The 26,665-nt window shown below is 37.3% G+C and overlaps 2 protein-coding genes across 6 annotated transcripts in view; one reads left to right on the plus strand and one right to left on the minus strand.

Moving 5' to 3' along the window:
• HAAO (3-hydroxyanthranilate 3,4-dioxygenase) overlaps positions 1-1,206 on the plus strand; it is a 35,270-nt gene extending 34,064 nt beyond the window's left edge. The window contains exons 10-11 of one of the 2 annotated variants that reach the window (XR_014581537.1): positions 50-563; positions 604-1,206. Coding sequence is in view for 1 of the 2 variants with exons in the window: in XM_083828836.1 (XP_083684962.1) it covers positions 50-128 (79 nt within the window). In the remaining variant the exon portion in view is untranslated. Of the gene's footprint in view, positions 1-49 lie in introns of both variants that reach the window. The other variant, XM_083828836.1, reaches the window with a different exon arrangement.
• MTA3 (metastasis associated 1 family member 3) overlaps positions 1-26,665 on the minus strand; it is a 199,007-nt gene that overhangs the window by 235 nt on the left and 172,107 nt on the right. For all 4 annotated transcript variants that reach the window (XM_083828826.1, XM_083828830.1, XM_083828832.1 and 1 more), the window contains 2 exons: positions 18,631-18,720; positions 8,366-16,992 (listed from right to left, as the gene is read on the minus strand). Coding sequence is in view for 2 of the 4 variants with exons in the window: in XM_083828830.1 (XP_083684956.1) it covers positions 18,658-18,720 (63 nt within the window). In the remaining 2 variants the exon portion in view is untranslated. The remainder of the gene's footprint in view (positions 1-8,365; positions 16,993-18,630; positions 18,721-26,665) is intronic.

Here is a 26,665-nt window from a genome sequence, read left to right on the forward strand (position 1 = left end):
CTCCCCACCTCCCCTACACATTCAATCACCTCTCTTTCTATTTTTCCAGGTACTTCTGGAAAAGAGAAGAAGAATGTGTTGCTCTTTACATTGCTCAGGATCCAAAACGCAAGCAGCCTTATAGTTAGTTTCTGTACCAGCTGACATTGATGAGAAAAATTTTAACCTACTTATGTTATCTTAATAAGTTTATAGTCAGAACGCCTGTAAATCTGAACAGTCTAACACAATAATTACACTGGAATCAAGTGTTATACCCTATTATAACTTTTTTTTTCCCCAAGTAGTTAATGTTTCAGCAAAATCTACAATCTGTAATTTTGTTAAAAACAAGCAAAGCAAGAATTCTTACATGAAAGCAAATAAAAACAGATCCAAGTAGCAGGATTAGCTATATAGTAATATAAGTGTTAGTATCTGGAATAAATTGAAAGCTTTTCAAGTGCAAGTGTCCTCTGTGAGGTGAAGAAAAGGAGATAGGACAGATATTGTTGTGCTTATTTACAGAACATTCTTCATTTCTTTGCCTCAGTTTTGCCATTAGTAATAGATTAGGTATGTTAGTTATCAAGCCCACAGCACAGGGGCTTATATTTGTGGTAGTTTACAGATCTTCTGAGATCTTTAGATAAAAAGCCCTTAAAAATTTAAAAAAAAAAAAAAAGAAACTATCTGCTTTACTATTTGAGGATCTCAATCCCTTGGCAAAAATTGGAACGTGTGTTAGTAAAGGGGGAAGCAGTAGAAGCAGTAACATCACACATTACTTAGATCATCACTGTACTTGCTTCAGGTAACTTTAGCTGGTTAACAAATCTGGCAATGCAGTACCAATCACAGCTGGTAGTAACATGCCAGGTATACCATGTGGGATGCTGCTTATGCACCACACTATCATCATGGCATCTTGGTCCTGGATTTCCAGCTGTAGAAGTCTCTATTTAAAATAGCCTAAAACATGTGGGCTTTGTTTTTTTTTGTTTGTTTTTGTTCTTTTGTTTTTTGTTTTAAATGTTGCACTTTACATTATTAAACATTTAACTAACCTGTTTTCTGATGTTGAGCTTTATCGATTACATGCTTGAAAAAGCATGAAGTTACCATGTCTTGATTTTTGTAATAACTCAAATGAAAGTTCAGAAAATATTTCTTTAATATATCTATCACCCCCAAAGCTCAGTAAACTGAAATGTTGTATGTGTTTTACACGAGTGTTCGTACTTCTGGTGAGAAAAACTGAGATATGTTGGCCTTAATTTATAATATATTTAGGCTCATTAGCTTTTCTAGTAAAGCATACAGCAGAATTTTGCTCTGTTCTCCTAATAACAGGGGATCTAATTTGAGAACCTGAGCCCTGTCCTTAAGACTATTATGGATGTGACCTACAACAGACAAGTGTCCCTTGAATGAGGGAGTAATTTATCTGATTACCTTTGGTATCGATAGGCCTGTCTGTCTGCAGTATTGCCTGCTCCCTGAGTGAACATCTACAGCTGAAGAATCTAGGGTATCAAAGCATTGTATTTTCAGTTTACCAGTTTGGAGGTAACTACTACAGTGCTAGTTCTGGGTTTACTTCATATCACAGAAATGTTTGTATTTCACACAACAGTAAATGGATAAAATACACTAGTATGTATGATGATCTGCAGCAGCTCTTCACACATTCAGAGGCACTGCGAGCCATGGAAATTTCAGAATGCAAATTTAAGCACCTCTAGATTACAGATACTTTCCACCTTTAAAGACTTCAGGGTTTAGAATTAAGGCTCCACTCAAACATATTCCTTCTCTTTCTAAATAAGGCGCACCTGCTGTTTGATTTGGGTACTGATTTTCAATCCAAATCGTACATCTATTGAGTCCATCTATTGCCCATGGTTTCTCCAAGACTCAGAAACAATGCCTTTATACAAATATGAATTCTAAACTATAATTTACTCTACTACACAGAAGAGAAAAAACATACCTGCACTACACTTCAAAAATGAATTATTACTGCGACACACTCAGGACTGTCCAGAGTCACAAGCCAGAGCTGGCTGACCTGAAAGCTTAGAAGCACACTCAAAGGAGTCTGAACCTACCTACAGGCATATGCAGTTACCCAAGCCTGTATTTCACCTAGCCTGGAAGTCAGCAGGAGTTTTCCCTTTAACTTCAAATGGGAAAAGGCAAGTGGCCCAATGTTGCCAGTTGTTTGGCAAATTATCAAGAGAGGTTGTGGATTTTCAGTGCCTTTAAAATGTTCGAACAGTGAGAAAAATGCTAAGTTTTGTGAAAAGAAAGATAAGACACACCCTTTTAGCTACTAATATATTGTGTTTTCTATTATTACAGCATTTAAATTTATATGAGCGATATAAACATTATGATAGCATTTCAAATTGAGCAAGACCTTGTGTTAGAGTCAGTTATAAATCAGCAACGTAGATCAAAAATATTCATTGTAATTAGTACCTCCAATTGCCAACTAAGCTAGATAGGTCTGACCTGATAGTGTACTTTTATTCTGGTTTTGAGCTAAGCTGCATTATAAAAATTATTGAAATAAGTTTCGATACAGTCTCAATATATTCTTCCTTATTAAGTGCTGAATTATGAGACAATAATAAAATATGTTGATTAACACGGTTACATTATGTATCTGCACAAGTAAAATCCAACACAACTTTATGCAAAACACAGGTAAACAGTGACCCTCACAGATCATGTTGTAGCATATCACAGAAATCAACAGCAGAGCTCAAGACTGTCCCATTGTTCTTAAAAGTAACAGAGAACAGTTAAGGCAAGATAATGATCAGATGCCAACTACATTTCACGTTGCAATGAATCAATTGACAGCTTGCAAAAGTCAAGAGATGAACTCTCCTTCCTCCATGCTTGCTTTATTTTTAGATCCTGCTTGTTCCTTTGAAGTAACAAACTACCAGAGCCAGAAAACCAGACTAGATGGATCAATTAACTGATCAGGTGTGTTGTAGTAAACTCTTTCCTCAAACCCACACAGCATTTATTCATGCTTGTAAACCAATATTCTCTAATTTTATGAAGATAATACTTTCACTCTGGTGTTAAAAGCATTCATTGTACTCCAATTTCAGATCTCCAACCACATTTATGTTATAGAACAGATGCACGTAAAAAAACACTCCCACCATCATAGCATATAAGTAAAGGAAGCTTTTTTTTTTTTTCTTTCTTCAAATTCCTACAAAACCAACTTGTGTTCATGATGCAGATTTCAGTGAGTTGTGGGTTCTTTCTACTTATTTTATTTTCAGTTAATTATTCAGAGTGCACTTTAATAAACATACCAGGCTAATAAAGGTTATCGCCTCCTGGTCCGTTTCTGGTTGAAGACACACATAGTTGTAAAGCAACTCTTCAGCATCAAACTATGCAGAATAACAGCTGGTTGGACCCAAATTAAAAGTGTTGATTTTAAAGTAATAATGAAGAATACAAAGTCAATATACACCCTGCAGCTCAGAGTAAATATCTCAACCCACAAGTGCCAGCACTATCTGGCACAAAATGATCTTATGGTGGATCCAGCCAGTGATATCAGTGATTGTACAGAAACTGTGGAAGTCCATAAAAACTCTCTCTTTTACTATTACTGAAATTTTTATTAAAGCTTGAAAGCTAGGGGGAAAATATATATCAAATCAATATATATCCAACAGTTCCTGTTCAGCACCTTAGCAGAAATAAACCCTGCTGTTAGGTAAATCAAACCCAAATGCATGCATAAGATTCACTTCTGCAGACAGCTCTCCTGTTTGAAGATCTGTGAATCACATACAACAACTCTTTCCAAATTGATGTTGCTTTAGGTTAAATATACCTCCAAGATCTTTGACCAGGTAATTCAATCAAATTGCATCACAACCACAAAGATTTGAACACCACTTTATATTTTTGAAGAGCAACTCAACAGGTGTATATATATGACCATTACATAGATAAATAAAAACATATGTCCCTGGTTCGGGAGATAAATTATGCTGAAGTCAGGGCAAAATTATTTGGGTTCTACAAACATTTAAATGCCACCCTGCCATGCTTTGCTCTGAGGGTGCAGCCACCTCCACTGAGGACCCACAGGGCTTGGTTTCTACTCTTTCCAAGATTTGAGCCAAGCTCATTCTCTTCTTGCAAATCACAGCCAGAGATCTATAACCCAAAAGTCTCAGGAAAAGGTCAATGTCACAAGACAATGACCTAGAGACAGCTCTTATCTCTGTGCAGAGGTGGGAAGTCAAACACTTATTTTGCTGTCTTGCAGGAACATCCCCATCGCAGGGCACACTGTTAGGGGCATCTCCATGCCCACTTGGTAAAGCTCTGTGCTACTGTGGCAAAATAAACTGAGCCATACAGGGTTGCTCATACCCCAGTATTGCTAGTGAACTAGAGGATAATTCCTACTCCCCAAATGGAGTTACAGAAAACATTACTCTATAAAATAAAAGCTAGCACTGACAGAAAGCACATATCATTACAAAGCCATTGTTTCAGTGACAATTATTTGCCTGAACACATTTGTGATCTGAGCTGCCTGTTAGCATCTTGGCATAAGTTACAAAATGAAGGTAAACAACACATTTTGACTTGGGAAAAATAATCAGCAGATTGTCAAACCACAAACAGATCAGTTTGTTTACATCAATCCGAGAAAAACGTTAACAGTTACCGATTGCTTCTTGATACTGGTGACTAACAACCCACATGGTTCAAACCCTGTGTGCTTTATTAGTGAATGGCATATAAACATCAAATGCATCAGGCCCTGTACCGGATAATATCCTGTTATTCTCTTCAGAAGAAGAAGAATGGCAAATATTGAATGAAACTAAGTAAAAGCTTGAAAACTCTCTGCCTTTTGTATGACATTGTGAAGTCTGAGACACATCATTAAAAAGGACAAGCACATGCACCTGAATATTAAGCAAAACCCATGCAAGCTCATTTCAGGACCACTCTCTCTCTCCATCCACAGCATGTAAGTGGAAGCAGAAGAAAATGAGAACTTGCTAACACCTGATGAGACTTGTAGGAGTCATAAACTGGCCAGCATTAACTATCATCTGTAATCAGGAACCCCAACAAACAAACAACAGTGAACCTGCAGTATGACATTAGAGAGTAACTGATGTTGAAAGTGTAGATAATTAAAAATGCTGAATGATGCAGAAAGCATTGATTCAAAGTTCTTTTATGTAGTGGAAAGACACAGGATATAAAGCAAGAAAATTGAATGAGTCCCTTCCAGACATACTTTTGGTTTAGAGAGCTCAGATCATATGCTCTAAGAAGAAACAATGACATTTAATAACTATGAAACCACAGGAAATGAAACTGCCATAGACATTTCAGAGAAAACACATGTAACTTCCTAGAATATATTTTTAATATTCATAAAATATTTTCAGCTACTAGAGTTCACTCAATAAATCATATAGTGATTTCCAGAAATATCACACACACTGCAGCGGCAAGATTTTATTTAATCCAAAAATCTACTAGATTAGCTGTATTTTTAAATCAAGACAGAAAATTATATGCTAGCATTAGAATCAGACAGCCTTATCCCATCAGACCTAGAGTTTAAAACAAAAATTAGCCAACTCTCTGGTTTCTATTTCCAAGACAAATGACAATATTAAACTGTCTAAAGCTATTTCTTCCATCTTCCAGATAAGCTAGGCAATCTACACCCAATTCTTCACTGAAAGCAGTTTGCCTCTACTTACATCTTTGCTGATTTAGATACAGCTGCCTTGATTTATGCTGGCATGTTAACAGAATCAGGCTGCTACACTACAGTAAGTATGGTTTTCTGTGTGCAAAATACTATTGCATAGTTTTATAGACTATATATGTGCGTGTATGTGTGTACACACATATACAGACACAGAGACATATATACAAACACACATATATGCCTTCTTAGTATCTTTGTGCAGTAAAGAATTGTGAAATCTCATCTTGCCCATACTGGTGAAGTTTGTGCCAAGCATACTGCATGTACTTGTCATTTTATAAAATGACTAGCCAATTATTGTCAGCCAGAGATAGAGATTGATACTAAAGGTCATTTTTATTTATGTCAGACATGGGATGTTTCAGAAGCTGTTATGGAGTAGCTACATCTGTGCTCTCTGAGGGTTGGATGCACTCCATACATGCTGCTGGAGGACAGAAAAAGAAGGAGATCATACAGGAGGAAAGAACTATCCTGGGCTTCACTGGAAGCCAACCACATAAGATGCTCACCTAAGCCAGCCTTTCCACAGCATCCCAGGGAACTGGGGCTTTGCAGCTCACAGACATACCTCATGGAGGGCCAGAGGTTGTTTTTTATTATCAGTTTTAATCTAATAGAAAGGTTTCATGGCATTTATTTCCTCTATAGCAAAATTAACTCTACTTGCAAAGCTTCCTCCCCCTCAGAGGGAAATAAGATGTAGGCTCGGAAGCCCAAATCCGCAATGATATTTAAGTGCCTGAGGAACTGTGCCAGAGTGTCTGGCAGTGGAAGCTAAACAGACTCAATTTTAAAAGAATATAGTGAATGGAGAGACAGACTGAAAGCTCTGGGGAATGAAGTACTTCTTTTATCTACTATGGGGGCAGCTGTTAAAGTGAACTTCTCTATTCTTGCTCGTCTGTGTGCTTAAACCCACCATCACTGACATCTCCACTTCTGCTTGAAATTGGCCTTTGCTACAGCTGGCACCAAGTTAGTCATGAATGGTATTTCCATGAGATCAACATCAGTCCAGTGGGAGCTGGACAGAAATAAATACAGTTTGTATGATTACATGAATGGTCATCTTAAAGTTCCTTGCCCTGCAGAACAAAAAAAATAAACTCTTTGTTAAAGGTAATAATATTCTTCTTGCTTAATTTAAGACACACAGAAACAGTCAGATATATTTGAAAAAGCTGTTTTACAGATTAATTTATGTAGCTTGTGCATTCTGTCATTAAACTGTTATTTTCCATATCTAATTCTTGACATTTTGCATTGAATTTATTTTATTCATTTCCTCATGTCTCTGTGTTGGGACAAATGCCATTCTCAGTTGTTTTTCTATCAATATGTAGCTAATGGAATTACCTTCATCTCATGGCACTACAATTGGGCTCTCTTTCTACATAGGTATTACAGCCACAGCATGACACAAGGTGGAACCGCATCGGCACACGAAGGCTGCTTAACAAAGGGTACACACCAATATACTGCTTCTAATCTTCTGCAGGTTATAATTTCACTCTAGTAGTGCACCTTATTCAAGATAATAGAACAATCCTTTTGGAAGCTTTGTAATTTTTGTTACAGCTGAATTTGGCTTTCCAGAAATGCTATAAAACCAAAAATCGGCAGCTGCATCCTGTTGAAAAGAAGCACCTTCTAGATGACTGAAATGTTAACATCTAGATCTACACAGAAGAAAGCACTGTAGATCAGTGAGAAGAAAAGGAAGGAAGGAAGGAGGCATTCAAATGCCAACAGTGCTTCTCATGCTTGTATTTTAAAAGCTCAATATGTAGAAGTCTTTGGATGGATGGATGAATGGAAAAATTTCACCTGAAAATATTTTAGGGCACTAGCAATTGAAAGAGATTTCTTCAATTCCTTGTATTGTTTCTTCAAATGAATACATGCTGTTAGAATGTGACCTTCATTTTATCTGACTTGAAGAAGTAAGGTTAGGAAAAGTATGCTAGAACAGGCAAATAGTAGTTATTGCACACATGTTTTAAAGGCATACAAAAAAACCTTTCACTTTGGTGTCTGATGTGTTTAGGGAAATCATAGACATAGTTTGTGTTATCTGCCATAAGGTCTTCACTGAGGAGGTTCATGCTGTGAGGATTTCCATGGCAACTACTTACATTGACATAAGTGTTCATTTTTGAAATTGAGAGTCCAGGGACATGATTAGCTACAGCAATTATACCATGTAAACCACCCAAACAGAGATCTGTTTTTCAGGGCCAAGTAAACCAACTTGCCTTTTCCTCCATGGCAACCAACTTCAGAATCATCTACTAAATTAGGAAAAAAAAAAACATAAGTTCTTTTTTTTTTCTTTACAAGAAACAATAATGTGTTTACATACACACATACAGATGAACTGATAAGTTCTTAAAATTACAAACTACATCAGGTGGCCTAATGAAAGTCTACATGAAGAAGACTATAATGAGGTCAACCCAAAGAGACACAAAAATGGATTTTCGAGAACATTTCCAATTCTATTGAAATCAACCTCCAAAGAGATTCCAAAAAGATGACAAGTTCTCTCTCATCCTTAATGAAAATATTTAGGAAATAAGTACTCACCAATGTCTTGAATTGAATTGAAGCTGCTATAACAAAATGAAGTTCTGACATAATATAGTGGTAAAAATAGGGGTCTAAATTAACAAGCTTTGCTCCAGAGGGAAGAAACAAAAACAAACAACCCAACACCTGCCTTAGCAAACCAAAAAGGCCAGCAGCCAGATCCTTTATATCTGTTTCCCTCTCCTTCAGATGCAGTCCAGGTTTTACCAGGTATGAGGTAGGGGCAGGAGGTAAATGCAATCTGATAATCTCAACCTGCAGACTCTTTGGAGATCACAACCACTCAGCACAGACTTAATTCAAGGTTAATTTGTAATGGGATGGGGCTGATATGCAACAAGCCCTAAAACCTCTTGGCCCCATCTAACACTTCCCTGCCCTAGTCTTCCAAGTGATTGTTTAATCCAGCTGAATGTATTCATCTCTCAGAGCTGATGGATGATACTTTTACTCATCAGCTAAAGTAATACTTAAATAGCTTTCCTTCTGCAATATAGTACAGCTGATATAGATCATTAAAGCTAGCTTGAAAAACACAGTTTACTTTTATGCAGTCGTTTGAAAGAGATAATTTTATATCAATGAAATTAAAGCTCAACAGAAAACCTAGTTTTTATATTCTCTTTAATTCTCACATATATTTCAGACATCCATTAAAACCCCATAACATTGATTTATTCACGAAAGTGTTGTAGTCTCCTGTTGGAAGTTTTCTCCATGAAGTTAATGTTAATGGCCTGAACAGATGTCCTTTTTTTCTTGTAAGGGTTATAATTCAGAGCTATGCTTACAGAGACTGTGTCTTACAGTATAAGTAAAAATTCCTGGAAATAACTGTTCTCTGTGATGCACCATCTCATCTCCTTACCCTCTGAATGGTCAAACAGTGGCAAAACTGTGTAATTCATTTCAAAAGGACATTTAAGGACTCATTCATGAGAGGCATAACAGTGGTGGAGAAACAGATATCAAGGAAGAGCAGTGGGGCAGATAGTGAGCAGCCACATCAAGCTAGAGGAAGCCACATACAGTCAGGCTGCACAGGAACAGGCGGAACAATTCTGAAAAACTATTTTCTTCTTTTGGGAAGAAGATGGCAAGGTTTAAAGGGGCTTGTCCCAGGATGGCACTGATAGGCAGCAGAGCCTTTGCCACAAGTACCCTTCAGATGGGACAAAGGAAAGGATGAGTTGAGCTAGAGAAGTACTAAGGCAGAATTTGCTAATACAAAATTCCCATACCTTCCCATCAGCTAGTGTCCTCAAAGCAGGGACTGAGCACTGAAACAAATCCATTGCCAGAGCTGACTGGGGAGTGGATATTCATCCTTGCTGCCTCCCGCAGATAATGCACTACATCTCAAGCTGGGTACTGGAACATGGCATATCCTCCTTGTCTTTATTTGTTCCCACTGAGTTCATTAAATGCTTTTCTTCACCAATGATGAAAATAGTGAGCTCCTGAACATGCTGTGTGTAGGTTTTCTACTGCATTCACTACCACATTCAGCTACAAAGCATGTAGATAACACAGTGTGGTCCCCCGTGGCTTGGATAGATATTGCTATTGCTGGATGCTCAGAGGAGTTTTCCTTTAGGATTCCCTGTGCTGTGGCAGAAAGCTAACCCTCTTTCTGCATAGGCTTGTGCTATTGCTGGAGACCAGGAAGGAGAAGAAAAGCTGCACAGAAGGCAAATCCTGCTATATTTAAGTGATAAATAAAGCAAATACTCTATGATATAAGGCTCCCATGCTCAGCAAGGCACTGCACAAACTTAGATTGAGACAATCTGTTTCCCCGAGGCTTAGAGGCTAAATAGCAAGCGAGAAAAATGGAGCTGCACAACAAGCAGAGAAAGGCATCTGACAAAAGCCTCATTAGCGCGCCATTTCCTTTACCCACAGCATATGTTTGTTTCTTCTCAGAGCCGGCATTTCTGTAGGTCTGCATGCTCAATACTTATCCCGAGTATCCAGCAGTGAGAAACAAAGACTGCATAGGCCTCTGAGTTATCGTGTTAAGCCTTTGCTTCTCTAATCACTCTATGTTGTGAAAATTCAAGTGTCTGACTGAGAAAAAAACATCTAGGGTACAGCAGAGATGACTAAGAAAACGATTCCTGCCACTTTAATTGCTTTGTATCAAGATATTACCTCTTGATGTGTAAACATCAAATTAGCAATATTCTCAGGGTGAACAGTAACACAGCAATCTAATAATTCCTTCCAGCTATACAGCGACAGCTAGGCGCTCTCCTGTCCTACTGTCTTTTCTTCAGTATTTGGCACACTGAGTATACTTCAAAATGTATCCCTGTGCTGCAGACCCTATTAAATTCCAATTATTCTATCTCTCTGTACTAACCTCATAACTTTGAATCTTATCAGCACTTGTGCTGCCATTTTAGACAGAGAAGTGTATGCCACAGCTGGCTGCAGTAGCAGGGGTCAGTGAGCCAGAACGTTACTTCGAGACCTGTTTTCCTACACTCAGGGCTCTCTCACACATTCCACTTGAATTTGTTGTAGGGAATCTGGAATCCAGCATTATCCAAACCAGCTTCAGAGGACTGCTTAAAAATAATCCTAATATTTCCTAGCCTTAAAAATAACTTTTATCCAAGGCAACTTTTTAACCCATATTTTTACTTTAATCAGATCAGTTTCTATAATATTACTGTCCTGTCAGGCAACTTTTTTACCCATATTTCTACTTTAATCAGATCAGTTTCTACAATATTACTGTCCCGTCACTACCTCATAGCTTAATAACCTTCATAATCTGAGTACACACTTTATCATCATCTTAGACATTGTCTAGGGGATCTTAATTCCATTGCAAAAAAGAAACATTTTGGACACCATGAACATGGCACAAGTGCACTCAGTAAATTGCCTTAGACTATCCCATTATTCAGGACGCATCTCCATTGCTGAACAGACTAGTGCAGGAATGGGGGCTGGGAGCTGTTCCCAGTCATCCCGCAGCTCTGTTCTGGGGTCTTCTGTCTGACTTTCTTAAAAACTAGGGAATATTTTGAGGAAGGGACATTCTTAAGGACCACTTCCTGCAGCATAAATATAATATACATAAATATTACAATATATAATATATATAAATATTACAACATATTTATCCATATCCTCTCAGTAAATGTGCTATCTTTTGGGAACTTCTCATTTAGACCATCTTGTTTTCAAATCACAAGCTTGTGTTACTGTCCACAGCTTATCTTCCCACTTTCTCCAGTACCACACATTTATACATTTATCCTCTTTCTATGAGGTATAAATTTACCCAACTATGCCAATACACATAATCATTTTTGAATGAACATTTACAATAAAAACGGTGTTTCAGTGAAGGCCAGAGATGTGTTCCCTGGTCTCTGAGTTCAATCAACAAAAATTCAATGGATGTCAACAGAGTCAGTTGGGATTTTCATCTGTATAAATATGAGCAGGATCTGACAGCCATACAAATTACATCTGTTTCATTGCAGCCATCTGTAATTCAATCTCCAAAATATTAATCAAGTTTATGTGACATGATTTTTCCTCCATCATCATCTCATGCTCCTTGGTCTATTACCCTTATACACTAATAGATTTTTATTCCCCTAATATTTATGCCTTTAAGGAAGATTGAGTTAGATTTACTGGACTGTGATCAATACCACATTACCTTCTCTTTAATCATTCTGTATATATCATTTGTTTGCTATACATCTCTCCATGGTTTGGTCTTTGCACTGTTAATCTAACACAATATTTAGGTTTAGCCGTACATTTGAGTATTATACAATCCCACCAATGCACTCAAAAACTAGTAGATCTACCACTCCATGATCTTGTTTTTCATGCCAATTTCTTACAGTTTCATTTTATTCATCTTTCTAGTCCTGATCTTTCAGATCTTACTCTGAGATAAGGTCACAATTAATTCTTCTCAATAATGACAAGGGCTACAGTAGGGTATTTTTCTTTTCCTTTATTTCTTTTTTCTCCTCTCCTCTCCTCTCCTCTCCTCTTCTCTTCTCTTCTCTTCTCTTCTCTTCTCTTCTCTTCAAATAAAAGTTTTGATTTCATAGAATGACAGAATAGTTTGGGTTGGAAGGGACCTTAAAGAACATCTAATCCACCCCCCCTGCCATGGGCAGGGACACCTCCCACCAGATCAGGTTGCTCAGAGCCCCATCCAACCTGGCCTTGAAAACTTCTAGGGATGGGGCATCCACAACTTCACTGCCCAGTTCTGATGCCTCACCACCCTCATGGTAAAGAATTTCTTCCTTAAATATAATCTAAACCTACACGCTACAGTCCCTGATGAAGAGTTCCTCCCCAGCTTTTCTGTAGGACCCCTTTAAGAAGTTTAAGTTTTCTTTAAGCAAGTCACTTCCGCTGGAATTCAGAAAAACACTACCTGTTTTGAGATCTGGAAGAGCTGGCTATACTATGAAGTGTTTTTGAAAACCTGTTGATAATTAAATTAAGATTTTCTGTGGCAAAGCACTGCACAGTTGCACTATATTCATATTTTACCTATCTTCTCCAGGGATGATTGACTATTCCACTTTTATTTTTTTTCCTGAGCATTTGTTCAGCTGCACTTCATATTCTTTTTCCTAGAATTAATAAGCCATATGAACATAATCTCCAAATATGCAGCAAGAGCTTTTCCCTCTCACATCACACTGTATCAAAACACTGCTATAGTCCAATCTTGGCAACAGAATCCACTTAATAAATATGGGATTGTTTCACCACATTTAAATCTGTGGCTCCCAGATATTATGCAGTTATGAAAAACGTCTTTTCAGCTTCCTGGAGGTATCTTGTTTGCAATTCCTATTATTTCTCATTGCTTCTATTAAACATCCTTTAGACTGGATAAAGACAATGATCCAGGTGTTTTATATTATTAATGAACACATTTGACTACACCATAGTTCAACTAGGAATAGTCCTCCTTGTTTGGTCTTTGGGTATTACTGATATTATGCATGGTTTATAGAGGCTACCAGGCTTTCTTAAAGATTTTTCTCTATATTATTAGTCTTCATGACACCCAGCACAGAACAGTGTAACAAATCAGTATTTTTTTCTACAAAAATGCATAGAACGTATAAGTTAATAATGTTTAAGTCTACAGTTGTTTGAATAGGTTAGCAGCTAAAATTGGTTAGCACTGAAATTTGGTGAAGCCAATCTAATGCCCTTCTAGAGACAAGGGAAATAAAATAATAATAATAAAAAAATAAAAATAAAAAAGTGTATTTTGACCACAGTAAGGCCCCAAACACTGGTTCTCATAAGTGAAAAGAAAATCAAAAAAGTACAAGCTAGATGAGAATACTCTCAGTTGAAATTAAAGCAATACTGAAAGGTAGTTGAATAAAATATTACAGAGAATTAAATACTACAGAGACTTGTTAGTCATTGACTGGCCAAATGGTCCTGCGTTCAATGCTGCATAGTCACAGTAATCTGGATGATGTATTAAACAACATATGGTTTTAAAATGATCCCAAATGGGTATGAACTAGAGTAAACTAAAGAGCAGGATTAGAATTCAAAACTTTCTTCATAAATCTGTTCTAAAACAACAGAGTGAAATTCAGTGGGGGCAACTATAATGTTATGTACATAAACAAATCAAGTGCATAGAAACAAAGTCAACTCATTATGTGAAAGCTTTTCAGGAAAATATTTGGAGGTCTTTGTGGACTGCAAGATGAAAACAAACCATGAGTAGACTATTAGAAAGGAAAGTACACACTGTAAGGAGATGTACAAGCAACTCCCGAAGGAATTCCTTCCAGTCTATGGGGGACTGTGGTTCACAGTGCCATAGGTAAGGCTTGTTTCCAGTTGTGTGTACATCGAAGGAGAGAGATTGGCCAACTGGAAAGATTCCAGACAAGAAAATGAACAAGGGTGGCAAGTCCTGTGGGGAAAGTTGGAAGATACAAGAATTGGCTACCTCAAAAAAGAGGTAATTGTGAGGAGAGATAGACACAGCAAGAATACCTATTCAGTATCTAAAAGGCTGGTAGAAAGAGGAAAGAAGTTTGCTTCTACATGACTGTGGAAGCTATGACACAATATAATAAGATAAGCATAGCAAGAAAACATTTCTGAAAGTCTAGAGGCAATGTAGGTGGCCTTGGAGTTTGCGAATGTTCACCACTAATGCTACTTTAAAAAAATCAGGTAAAAAAAGCATTTTTTAGAAAAGTCATTCTCAGGGAGCAAGATGGATTACATAAAGATGCGTCTTACTGTATTGCATTATGTTTTGTTCTCACATATGATGCTGGAAAATCATTCAGTGGTTTACACCGATCACTGAGGCAGGTTTCTCAGGGAAAGGAAGGCCATCATCCTGAGGGGTGACTTGAAGAGGTCTGACATAGGAACACTAGAATCAAGCAGTCTTCTGGGAAAGTTTGAAATACATAGTTATCCTCAACAATCAAAAAAAAAAAATCTGAAAAAAAGATAATATGCAATTCTGATAATATGCAAAATCTGAATACTTTTTATGCTAAGATAGAAGAGACACTTGTTCATGAGTCTTCATAAAAAAAATTTGTTAGACTTGTAACAACAAAGCATTTTCAATGATTCCTATAATATTGTACACTTTCTTAAATCTCCAAATAGTTATTTTCAGATTTAAAAAACTTGTTAGTTTTCTTCCCAAAACTGATACAAAAACCATTTTATTATCTAGATATAGGTTATTTCTTCACACAAATATTAGTTTTAAGTATGGCTTATAAGATGTGAAAAGCTTTGATTAGCAAAGCGGCATCTCTGTAACAAGTGCTTATTCTTTTTGTCATTCCTCAGAGGCTTCAAATTAGAAAGACTTGATCTATTCATCCCTGATACAGACACCACGGAAGCCATAACAGACAAAAAGAGAGCTGTATCTAGCTAATGATACCAAGCAGAAATCAAGAACCTTAAACGAAAATGACCTCAGAGTAGCCAAAAGACTGTCTGTGTTAGTGTTGAAGCACAGTAAAATAATTCAATTTCTGTCATTGTAAAATTTGTAAAATTTCTGTCAATGTAAAATTATTTCAATTTCTGCTATTGCTGCCCAAGAGAGCATAATTACTGTTTCATTCTTCTGAGGGCAATTTATCCTTCTTTTTATATCCTTCTATCCCCATCCTTAGAATTTCTTTAAAATTCTAAAACCTTATAAACTCCAGGCAAAACTCTCCACACTTGGCCACTGCTCTGTGAATACTAAGGCTGCTTAGATTTTTTTTTTTAAATATTCTCAGGCTTGTTGCTTTGACATACAGCAAGAAAAATCTAATTTTGGCCCCACTTTTATTAAAGTAAATCTAAAGTAATACCAAATAAAGTTAGGGGAATCGGTGCTATTTTCAATAACCTCGAGTTATATCAGAATATATTTTCTAAACAAAACAAACAAAAAAACAATACTTAGACATTGTACTGGATATAACAAAACATTTCTATCATCTCAGATGAAACGTTCTGAAAAAAAAATGTATGAGTTTACCCCTTAATAGTCAATATTGCTACTCTTAGATATTTAAAAAATCTGAGTCACAAAACTGATTTAAAAATTGTTTTTTAAAATGTATTTAGGATTTTTATTTTTATCCATCTAGTTAAGGTTTAACCCATCTCATTTACAAACTTAACAGCTTTATCTCAAGAGCTAGAGACATCTAGAAAGCAGGAAGTCTGCTGGGATTTCTCTCACTCACTTTCTCACTGCCAAGTATGTGACTGAAGAAGAGTTGGCAATCCTGGTTATCTGAATTAAGATGACAAACTGGATGTCTGGGGTCCAAATCCGTAATCCAGCCAAGCTGTTGCTCCCTCCCTTTCCTCATATTTATAACAGCATCTGTTCCTTCAGTCTTCATAGTGAGTAGCAAAGTTAAAGAAATGAGGAATTTTTCCCTTTTTCTTCCTCATCTGCTTGGCTTCTTGCCTAACTACCTGCCTGCCACACAGGGCATGTAGCATGTGAAGCCCGTTTTGACAAGACACGAGCTGCTACCATTTTATTTTTGATGGAAAGAAAAGAAGGATATTTCAAGTCACAGGGAGGGGGTAATGATTTCAGAAGGCACTCTTTGCAACTGCTGCAAAGAAAGACAAGCACATGAGACATGTTTCATCACTGAGCTTTCCTGCATTTTCCTTATCAGTAATTAGCGAGTAGCAGAATATGTGCACTTCCTCAATGGAAGTAATTACTGTGTAAAGGGCCAGAAGTTTTCAAACCAAAACTTAAAAGACATCAAAATTACACAGGCCTTCTGCAGGATTTCTGGAGGGACAATTTTTTCTCTCTCATTCAGAAAAAAAAAAAAAATTGCAATTGTACACTTCTGTTACCACAATCTCTATTAGTAAAAGACAGCACAAGAATTACGAGGCATCCTTTAGGAGTGGGTCAAAATTCCCGTACTGTCATGATGAAGTACCACAGAAACAACATATATCCAGCATTACGGTCCAGATATTAAAGCATTTTTGCTGTCATTGATGAGTTAGGCTTTCCAACTTCATTCCTCTTTCACAGATTAGCTTCTCTTTCCAGGCAGAAAAGACTGCAATCTCTGTAAGGCAGAAAACAGGAAATCTGTAACCAAGCAAGAAATCTTTAACAAGTCTAATTTTAGGTTAAAGGCATAACCCCACCACCCACCCCCCAAAATAAATAGATAAAATACAATAACTCTGCTTGCTCTCAACAGACCTGTTTCTTTAAGTCACAGAAATGCTCTTCAGTCAAGGAGAAGAGTAGGAGAGATCACTGGGGTCAGTCTGAGGCAGGTCTTGCCTTTCACAGACTCCTGAAGACACTGAAGTACATGAAGTACAGTCAGCACTCCTGTGTTCATGCTTGTCACCCATTTGTGAGATGTAAACAGAAACTTCTTCAATGGGAATAGTTTATGACACTGAAGGTCAAACAGAAGTAAAGAACCAGAACAGACTGAAGTAATGTGTGAGAAAGGGGAAAAATGCATAACAGCGAAGAAAAGGAGGGTCAAAAAGAAAAACAACAAACCCCACACCTGAAAATAATGAAATTGTCATAACAGTGGCTCTCAGAAGAAGCTTTTCAGAAAAAGAGTGAGATTTACAAAAGCTATTAAAAATGTGCAGGAAAATACCAGATTAATTGATAGGAACCAAAGGAAGCTCAGCTCCATTGTGCTCAAGCTTCCTTTTAAGTAGCATACAAACTACCAACTGTCAATTAAACAAAAGGATTTGCCAAAGAATTACAGGGCCAAAAGTTATAATGCAGAAGAGAGCAAGTATTAGATGTAAATATGGAAAAAAAAATCACACTGCCCTGTATGAATAGATGCTCCCTTTCCAATAACATTAAAAATGCCAAGCCCTAGACACTAGCTTGGGATGCCCTAGCAGCATCCTGGCAGGTAAGTGAAAGTGTTGTTTTGGAAGCCACATTCTGCACGTACACAAATTGACAGCCTCGTAGAGAGCTCATTTTCTCCACAGTGTTCTAGGGAATGATTCAGAAACTGAGATGGCAATATGATACCAAAATGCAGCCATGTATATCTGCTATTTTAAAAGAGTCCAAGACTAAATAGTCTCCTTGAAGCCATAGAAACAGTATTCAACACCACATGTCCAGAGAAACCTGCTAAATAAAACAGCATTTCACCTATGACTCAGGACGTGAGAGTTGAAGGACTTTGGTTGTGACAACAGCTATGTGTTCAGCAAGAGAATTTATGGTTCAGCCTGGAGAAGAATGGGACAAATACACCTTGCCCCCTGAGCACTTGTGTTACACTGAAAGAGAACTTCAGGTATCTTAACAATACTAACAATACTTGGCAGCGCTCTCTACCATCATAATAAAACAGCTTTTGAAAGGGCCAAAAGTAGCTAAGTACTTTTTTTCCCATGGAGCTCTTTGGAGAAAGAATCCCAGTATCACTGGACAAAGATCAGATTAAAACAGATGATTAAACATTTTCCCATATTTGTAAGCAGGATCAGTTTGTAGGGTAATCTGTTGCTGAACAGTCATCTCTAGGCTCAGAGTACAATTAATTTGTAAATATCATCTGAGACACAGACCATTTGCAAAATTACGTCTGCCTCCTCATGGCTGACCAGGCAAGTTTTTTTTTTTAATCATTGTGATTAAGATGTTTAACTGAAAGCTGAGTGATTCATACTTTATATAGAAAATTTATCACATAGTTTACCACTAATTTTTCCCCTCCCATTCCTCTTCAAAGAACTTGACAAGGCTGGACTTGGTGGATCTGTTCTTCTTGGTGGATCTGGCTGTAGCTCTGCTCATGAAAAAAAAAAACATATGTATCATATCTCCTGTTCAATCACCCAGCACTTTTTGTTGATGCTTCCCCAGAAAAATAAGCAGCTACACAATTTCTTAGCCTTTTTGCCCCGTAGTGCAATGCTAAACCAGCCATGTTCCACAAGCTCTGCAAAGCTCTTGTTACCGCTATTTGTCTCCTGGTAGGGGCTCACTCATCACACAGACAGAGGAGTTCACCATGGTTTCAGCAGGGGCTATATATTGCACTGGTGTTCTACCTGAGTCTGCTTTGTAACAAGACATTCAATATTGCTAATGCCCAGGGAATAGCGGGTATGCCATGACTTCTGTAGCATCCAGGTGTTATAAGAAACACAGGAGTGCTGTGTATTAATATTGCCATTACACAAAAACACTGTATTGATCCAGATTAGCTCCTTATCCATTTCACTGCTGTTTAAAAACTGCTGTTTGAAAACTTTAGCAGCAGTAGTTTTGTCCGCAGTACTAAAGTTTCAATAACTACTCATACAGAAAGTCAATTTCTGGAAAGCTAAAATTAATTTGTTCCTTATCTTTCTACACATTATAGCTCATAAGAGTGGCCCTAATGAAGGAAAATAGTGTACCCTCTTCTCCCCAGGTCTCATTTTATTCCCTTTATGTCTGAAAAATGCAGTTATATTATTCTTTATTTCAAATTATGATATTTACCACACATTTTCATTTTTAAAATACTAAGCTTTTTAGAAAGAGATGCGTATAACCCACCAGCTGTAAAAAAATAAAAATAAAAATGTATAGATGATGAATATAAAAACTCATGAAAGATAAATGACAAAAATGACTACACCTCAACAAAAACCCAGGAAATCCCAGGAATATTGAACTATAAATGGTATTAAAGCGTGAATGGAAATATTCATATATAATTACTATATATATGACAGAGACTTGATGTCATGTATTTTTAGAAAAGATTGATCATTTCTCAGGCCAAAGAGAGAACTGACTTCTGACTTTGAGGCTTTTCCAAGGTTAAATGGTGCTTCCCCCTTTCAGGCATTAAAAGACTCTTTTAGACTTAGCCCCACTTCTAGATGAAATCCAGATCACGCAAACATAAAGGCATATAAATAAGCTTACTGAAAGGGAAGTTAACTAAACAATTAGATACTTGGAAATCTATGTCTGATAATTACACCAATGTATTTGGTAAGCTTGTAGTAAAGTGCTTGTTGAACTCTCAGAGGAGAGGTGAAGGACTCAGTTTGTCTCCACAAAATGGCAGGCGTTCTTGTGAAATATTTATACCAAATTTTCAACGAAGCCAGTGGGAGTTAAAAAATCCCACCAGCTCCCAGAAAAACTCAGCATCTTGCAGTAACCATAAATGAGCAAGAAGACAAAATATATTCCTTATACTGTATTTCAGTGCTTTTAGATCAGAGTTAAATATAGGCATATTGGCTAGATAGAATAAGAAATACATGTTACCTCTGCCAGTGGTATGAAGGCTGTCGGTTTGGCAGCTTACAAGACTATAATTTTGTACACGGACTTTAATCTGGAAAGTTTCCTGTTCTAGAGCAACAGTGGAAACAGTACACAGAAATACATGTAGTCACCAGCACTTCCACTTCCTTATCTGCATGACTCATCGCTCCAAATGGAAGACGTTATATGCCTGTGAGATCCTCAGACTTTCTGGTCTGACTTTTCAGCTAGGACACCAAATACAATTAGTGTCAAACATATGATAGCTGTTTCTGGGACTGTGAAGGCCTGGTCAACTAATTGCTGATTTTAGACAATTGTTTTCACTGAAGTATTTGGTATTTTTACTTCTTTCTAGAGCAGATAAAGCTACTATGAGTTTGTATAACACTGGAGTGGTCAGACCACCAGTAAGATGGCACAATTTATAGGGTGCTTGTGTAGAAAGAGATATGAAGGTAGGAGCCCAGCTACCAGCTTCCAAACCTAGAGCTCTAATTCTCTTGTCTATTTCTGCATGAGTCACAGCTTGTCCCACTAGGGATGAGCAATTTATTTCTTTGTGTAAAGTACTACATATAATACAAATAAGGTAATGAAAACGACAGCTTATGTAGGAACCAGAGAAGAAGAAATCACACATTTTCCATGTATTTCCATATATACTGTAATTATCAGAAAGAAGATGAAGTGCCAACATTCCCCGTATCCCTCTCCACCCATTATCATCTGCCTTTAGCTGCTCAGACAAAACAGGGTTACGGGAGGCTCATCTTCAAGTAGTGAAATTCTTTGGGAAGTGGTTTGCAGAGGTAGCTTACTTCAAACTAAAATTGCACTGAAAGAAGCCTACAAATATTGAGTTATTTTCCATTTCCGTTGATTAAAGTATGACTTCATTTTTCACTCTGCCTCTTTCATACGCTTAATAAACTCATGCCCTGTGGTACTGGTGACTTTTACAAATCAGCTTCTCAACTACCCATCAATCTTTACACACAGAATTAATGTTTTATTGCTCTTGTTCTGGTCGTAATGATTTTTCGCTTCCTCTGCTGATTTTTTTAATCAAAAGTAATTTACAGCACTCTTCACCAAGACAAGTCTTTGCCAATTCTAAATACATCATATGTGTGTCCTCTGCCACTTGGTCAAGTCAGAAATTTGACCGATATGTTTTGCTGTCTTTAACTCAAGCTACATTAGGTAATAAATAAAAGGGTCTGGTAAGAATTTCCCTAACCATTTAAATTAAATTAAAATGCCACTTAAGTCACTTAACATTCTATTTTTCTGCAAAGTGTCTTTTCAGGTAATTTTAATAAGAATGTCTACATGAAACAGACTTTTAAAATAATGGATTGTATATTGCTTGACCTGCAATTTTATTGAAAAACAAATAAAAAAGGTTTCTTAAGAAATCCAGTTGATTTGTCACTGCTTATGAAACAATCACTGCGGAAGTCATTAAGTGGATTATGGATAACTTAAATAAAAGCTGTTCAGAATCAACTTGAATCAAGACAAGCACCTACCCAGCTTTTCATGCATCTATTCTACAAGAAGCAGTTGTGAAGCTCTTTAAGACATCACTTAGCAGATGATCATTTTTGTCATAGATTTCCCTTATAACATTGGCATAAACCTCACTTTCAGTTCTCCACTGTGCAGTGGAGATAAGACTTTCTCCTTTATAAATATACAGTTTTCTCTGCTTTTAAACTCATAAGATCCTTGGATAGTGATAGCTTTTCACCACAGGCACTATATATTTTATTTTTATTAATTCCAGTAGGTATATTAAAATTACCAAAATAATAAATCTTTGATTTTCCTCAGCAATAATTTATAAACCTTCAATAAATACTCAGCTAATCATTTCTAAGTGTTTTTTTTTCTTACATTTCTGCAACAAAAAAGACAGCTAGTTATATTCATCTGTGAATTTTCTATGAATGTGCTGTATAACATTGTTATGCTTAAGCCCCCGGTCAATATTTGTTAACTCTTCTAATCTTAAGAAGATGATTTGTGTACTGGAAATTTTTGGAAGTATCTTGGAAGTTTTTCAGAGCTGAAAGCAAGAAATTTTCTTGTCCCTTGGCAGAGACATTGTAAAAATGCATTTTTCTGTCCATCGCCCTGCTGTTTAAGAAATAGGCTGATGAGATCATAGGCAGTAAGTGCTTCTGCCTTCAGACCCTTTTGCCAAAAACCTTCAGTCTACAGAAAAGAGTTTCTTCTGGCAATATGTAATCCTTGAATTTTGAACAAGCTTGACATTTATATTATGCAATTAGGAGTAGAAGTTATGTTGCTATGCTGTTCTTCCCATATGGCACAAAAGTCCAACATCAGAGACTTAAAGTTCATGACATCATTATACATTTGATAGCCCATCTCCACTGAAATGTATTTTTCCCTTCTCATTTGTGTTAGACAGCTTTCAGCTATTACTACAAGGAATATTGCCAGACTGAGCAGTGGAGAAACCAGAATGCAAAGGTTTTGGAGAGGGGAAAGGGTGCAGGGGTGCGTTAGCAGCTCACAAGGTGCAACATGAGGACACAGGTTAGGCATATGACTGAAGCTACACTTGAAAAAGAAAAAACAAAGTAATTAGAAAAAAAAAAAAAAAGGAAAGGAAAGCTGCAGCTAGGGTTGTTAGACCTACAGATCTATATCTTGCTTCAAACAGCAGTTGAAGCCATGCTGATATCAAGCACGCCCTCAAAACAAATAAAATACAGGCCTCATATCATTATAAATCATCGTAAGGAAACATTTGCAAGGGTCTGTAGGAAAGTATGAGGACAACCCAACAGTTTAAGACTTACAATATACCAGAGTAGATATTTCTTTTATTTCAAAAATTCTGCAAGGATTTGCTATCAGGATGGTAACACTGTTATACTCAGATGTCTAGTATTGAATAGATCATCTAAACATGCTAAACTGTATCACAGATGCCAGTGCCCTTTGGAAAGGAGGGTCTTCTGAGCAGTGTTTGGTGTTCAGAAAGATCAGAAGACCCCCTTTCCTCTCTCATCTTCAGTACAGACATCTTGCAATCAGCTTAACATTACCTGGTCTTGCCAGCTGCTGTAGTACCATGCTCACACTTGCACTGTGAGGGCAATATTGGGTGTCTATTAAGCAAGAGCTCTGTGGGGCATAAATCCAGGGAGCAGACTTGGGAATGCAAATTAGCTTGTTCTAAAGGAACCGAGAGCCAAAGGTCTCTTATTGTTTAAAGAAGAATAAATGAACTCCATGGTCAGCTCTGCTAAAAACAGCTGTTGATAAAGTATTACACCATGCTCACAACTCAGGCAATCTCAACTTTTAAATTTTCCCTGCATGTGAAAAAGGCAGTTCAGGCATGACCTTGATGTACATTAAATGTATTTCTAATGAGCCCTTTTGTCTGCATAAAGGCCTATAAATATTGAAATACCTAAAAAAAAAATATACAATCAGAAAATAGGTTGTGCCTCTGTGTATTAGTAAAATTCATATTATTATTGCACTCATTTCTATCCCCATACTACTTTTTTTTTTTTTTTTTTTTTTTTTTTTTTTTAGTACTGAAGAAGCTCAGCTCCTTTACAGTGGAAATAACTGGAATTTATTTTCAGAGGACTAAAGTTTTTTCCAGATATTCAGGACTTAAAGTGGAGAAAAAAAAGTAATTTCAAAAGCTGGGATAAGGGGATTTTTATTAACATCAGCTGTCCCTTTTCATAGCACACAACGAAAGACGGCAGGACTGCTTTTAAGACAAAATAGTTCACCTAGCTTCCCTTAATGTTCTCAAAACACTAGGAGGATCTCCTATGATATTAAATGTTAGAGAAAGATATATCTTAGGGATTGCCTGTGCATAGAAAAGTTGCTTTATTCCCATGCATTAGTACCCATGCAATCATAGCAGTATTTTGGGCTAATTCAAGTATGAGAAGCAAATTAAATTATATCATTGCAATTTTATTCACATAATGTCTCATCAGGAATAACAAATCTGGAAGAGAAGATTAAAAAAAAAAAAAAAAAAAGTCATACCCAGGACAGACTTTTGTGCCAGGAAAAAAACTGCCTGCAGATCAAACCTTCAGTACATGGTACTTAAGAAGTCTCATCAATGGCTATTTAACTTTTCTTAGAATATAAATTGAAGTAAATGCATTTGTGTGAAGATCTTGGTCCTAAAAGCCATTCCATCTTTGAGAAAGCCAACTTGAGGTCTCACTGGTACATGAAGATACTGTTACAGGAAGGTAATGATTTTCAGTAAGTGGTTGCATACTCCCAGTATCAGGACTGTTACAAGATCAGGCCTTAATACCTTCCTGCCTATCATCTATCAGTAGTCATTGGCTTAAATGCTAAAGCATGTGATTTGGAGTCTGCTGGTATCTAGAGAGACCACATAAAGCAGCTAAAGATGTGAATATTTAGGGAGACCAAAGCAGTAACACCGAGGTTTCTCTTATAGTCTGCTGTGCTATAGAGGGCCAGGAAGCTCACAGACAAATCCAGACCAGCTGAAGGCCTTGGAAGAATCAAGGTGAACTTCCAGGGATCCTCTGGGAGCTTCTGTGCAGGGAAGCAAACATAGGATTCATGAGCTGCAGCCCTGAGATGTGCACAATGCTCTCTGCTTGGTAGGGTACAAACCCACGGAGCCAAAAGGCTCACAACATTCCTGCGTCCTAGGGACCACTCTGCCGTCTGGCAATTCCAGATACTTGCCTGTGCCTCACTCATGTTTCTCCCCCTAAAATGGGGGGGGGGGGGGAATATATATATATATATATATATACACATGTATATATATTGCATTTTGTCTAATGGTTTCTCTGGTAGAAAGGAGCATTTAAAAAATAATAATAATAATAATAATAACCTGTCAAGTTTCTTACACTGATTAGTGCCCAGAGTCTTACAGAACAGGAGACTCTTGAGAAGTCTGCATTAGCCAAAGTCTAATTTAGAAAGGGGAGCTAGAAAAATCAATGGAATTATGGGTGGAATGAATAGCAGAAAAGAGAAAACACTACAACAAGCAGTCAGTTAGCCAGCAGTTAGAAAAGCACATTATACTTCCACCACAACGATCTGAGGAGGGACTCACAGAGGAAGTACTGGAATGATCACAAGGTTATACAATCTCTCTACAAACACAGTCAATGAGAAAGAAAACAAAATTATTTCTCTCTTGGGCATCTACAGAAAACAAAACAAAGCAAAACAGCAGGGAACAAATAAAAAGATGCAAAATTGCACATGAAAGCCATGATGACCTCTGGCTACGAGTAGCCACAGAGAATACCAGCTGTGTGAATTGCTTGGGCTTTTATTAAAAATTCAATTAACGTAAACAGTTGGAACAAAAACTAAACAGCAGTTATGTACAGTCGAGCCATAGTCCAATAATCCTGTTTTGTTTCTCAAGCCTCATACAAACAAGCACTCAGAGAGCATCCCAGACAAGACAGGCTCAGGGTGAGTCAAGTGAGACAGGATTTGGTTTCCACATCTAGAGAGCACGGGCTCCAAACCCGCAGCCCAAAGATACATTGAGTGTGCACAAACCTCCATCCTTCACTCGAAGGTGACTGCAATCGCGATCGAACACAGCTGTGTGTCCCATACTGTCAAAACATCCAGCTGCCGCAGGTATCCCGGGTGTTTTGTCAGCAAGCAGTTACAGATGTCTTAGACTGCAGCTAGGACAGCTGCCACAACGCATGGCACAGCACTAGAAGGTAATCGGAGCAGCGCAGGATGGGGTCACTGTCACCCCAGCTCTCTCTCACAGCCAAACACGTTTCAATCAAGAGGACAATTTGTCATTCGGAAACTTTTACTGGGATTAACGTGCACAAAATTAACCTTATTGATTGGTGCCACACAGTCTCTTTGGCTGCTTCCTGTGTTAACTTGGGTCATTCTTTTTATGGTCAATGCCAGGAGAAGGGGAAGAGAAACATGTCAAAATTAGCTGTTTGCTACACTTTGTAATGCTTGCTCTTCTTAATGCTCCAGAATAATGCATTTCTTCACAACTATTTCTAAGACAGCAATACTGGGAGAAGAAACCAGAATTTTAGGAATAAACTGGGACACCAGTGCCATCTCATAGACAACTCTTTTTTTTTTTTTTTAATATTCTACAAACACACATGTGCAACACAAGATATCTGCAATAACTGACAAAAACCTATAAGAATGCCACTTTGATTCTAGATTTTCCCCAAGATTAATTTTAAACATACATCCATGCTGAACCTACGTCTGACGTTACTGATACTTTTCTACATCCAGGATCATGGCTTGCCAATCACACACTTCATTTGGCCTGATGTTATCCAAAGGTAGCTGTGCATAAACAGAAGAAATTTGTTTGTTTTATATATTTGAGAAATCTTGTATAAACTGTGACTTTCTTGCATATGCAG

The sequence above is a fragment of the Anser anser genome (assembly GCF_964211835.1).
Source record: "Anser anser genome assembly, chromosome: 3".
Lineage (NCBI taxonomy): Eukaryota > Metazoa > Chordata > Aves > Anseriformes > Anatidae > Anser > Anser anser.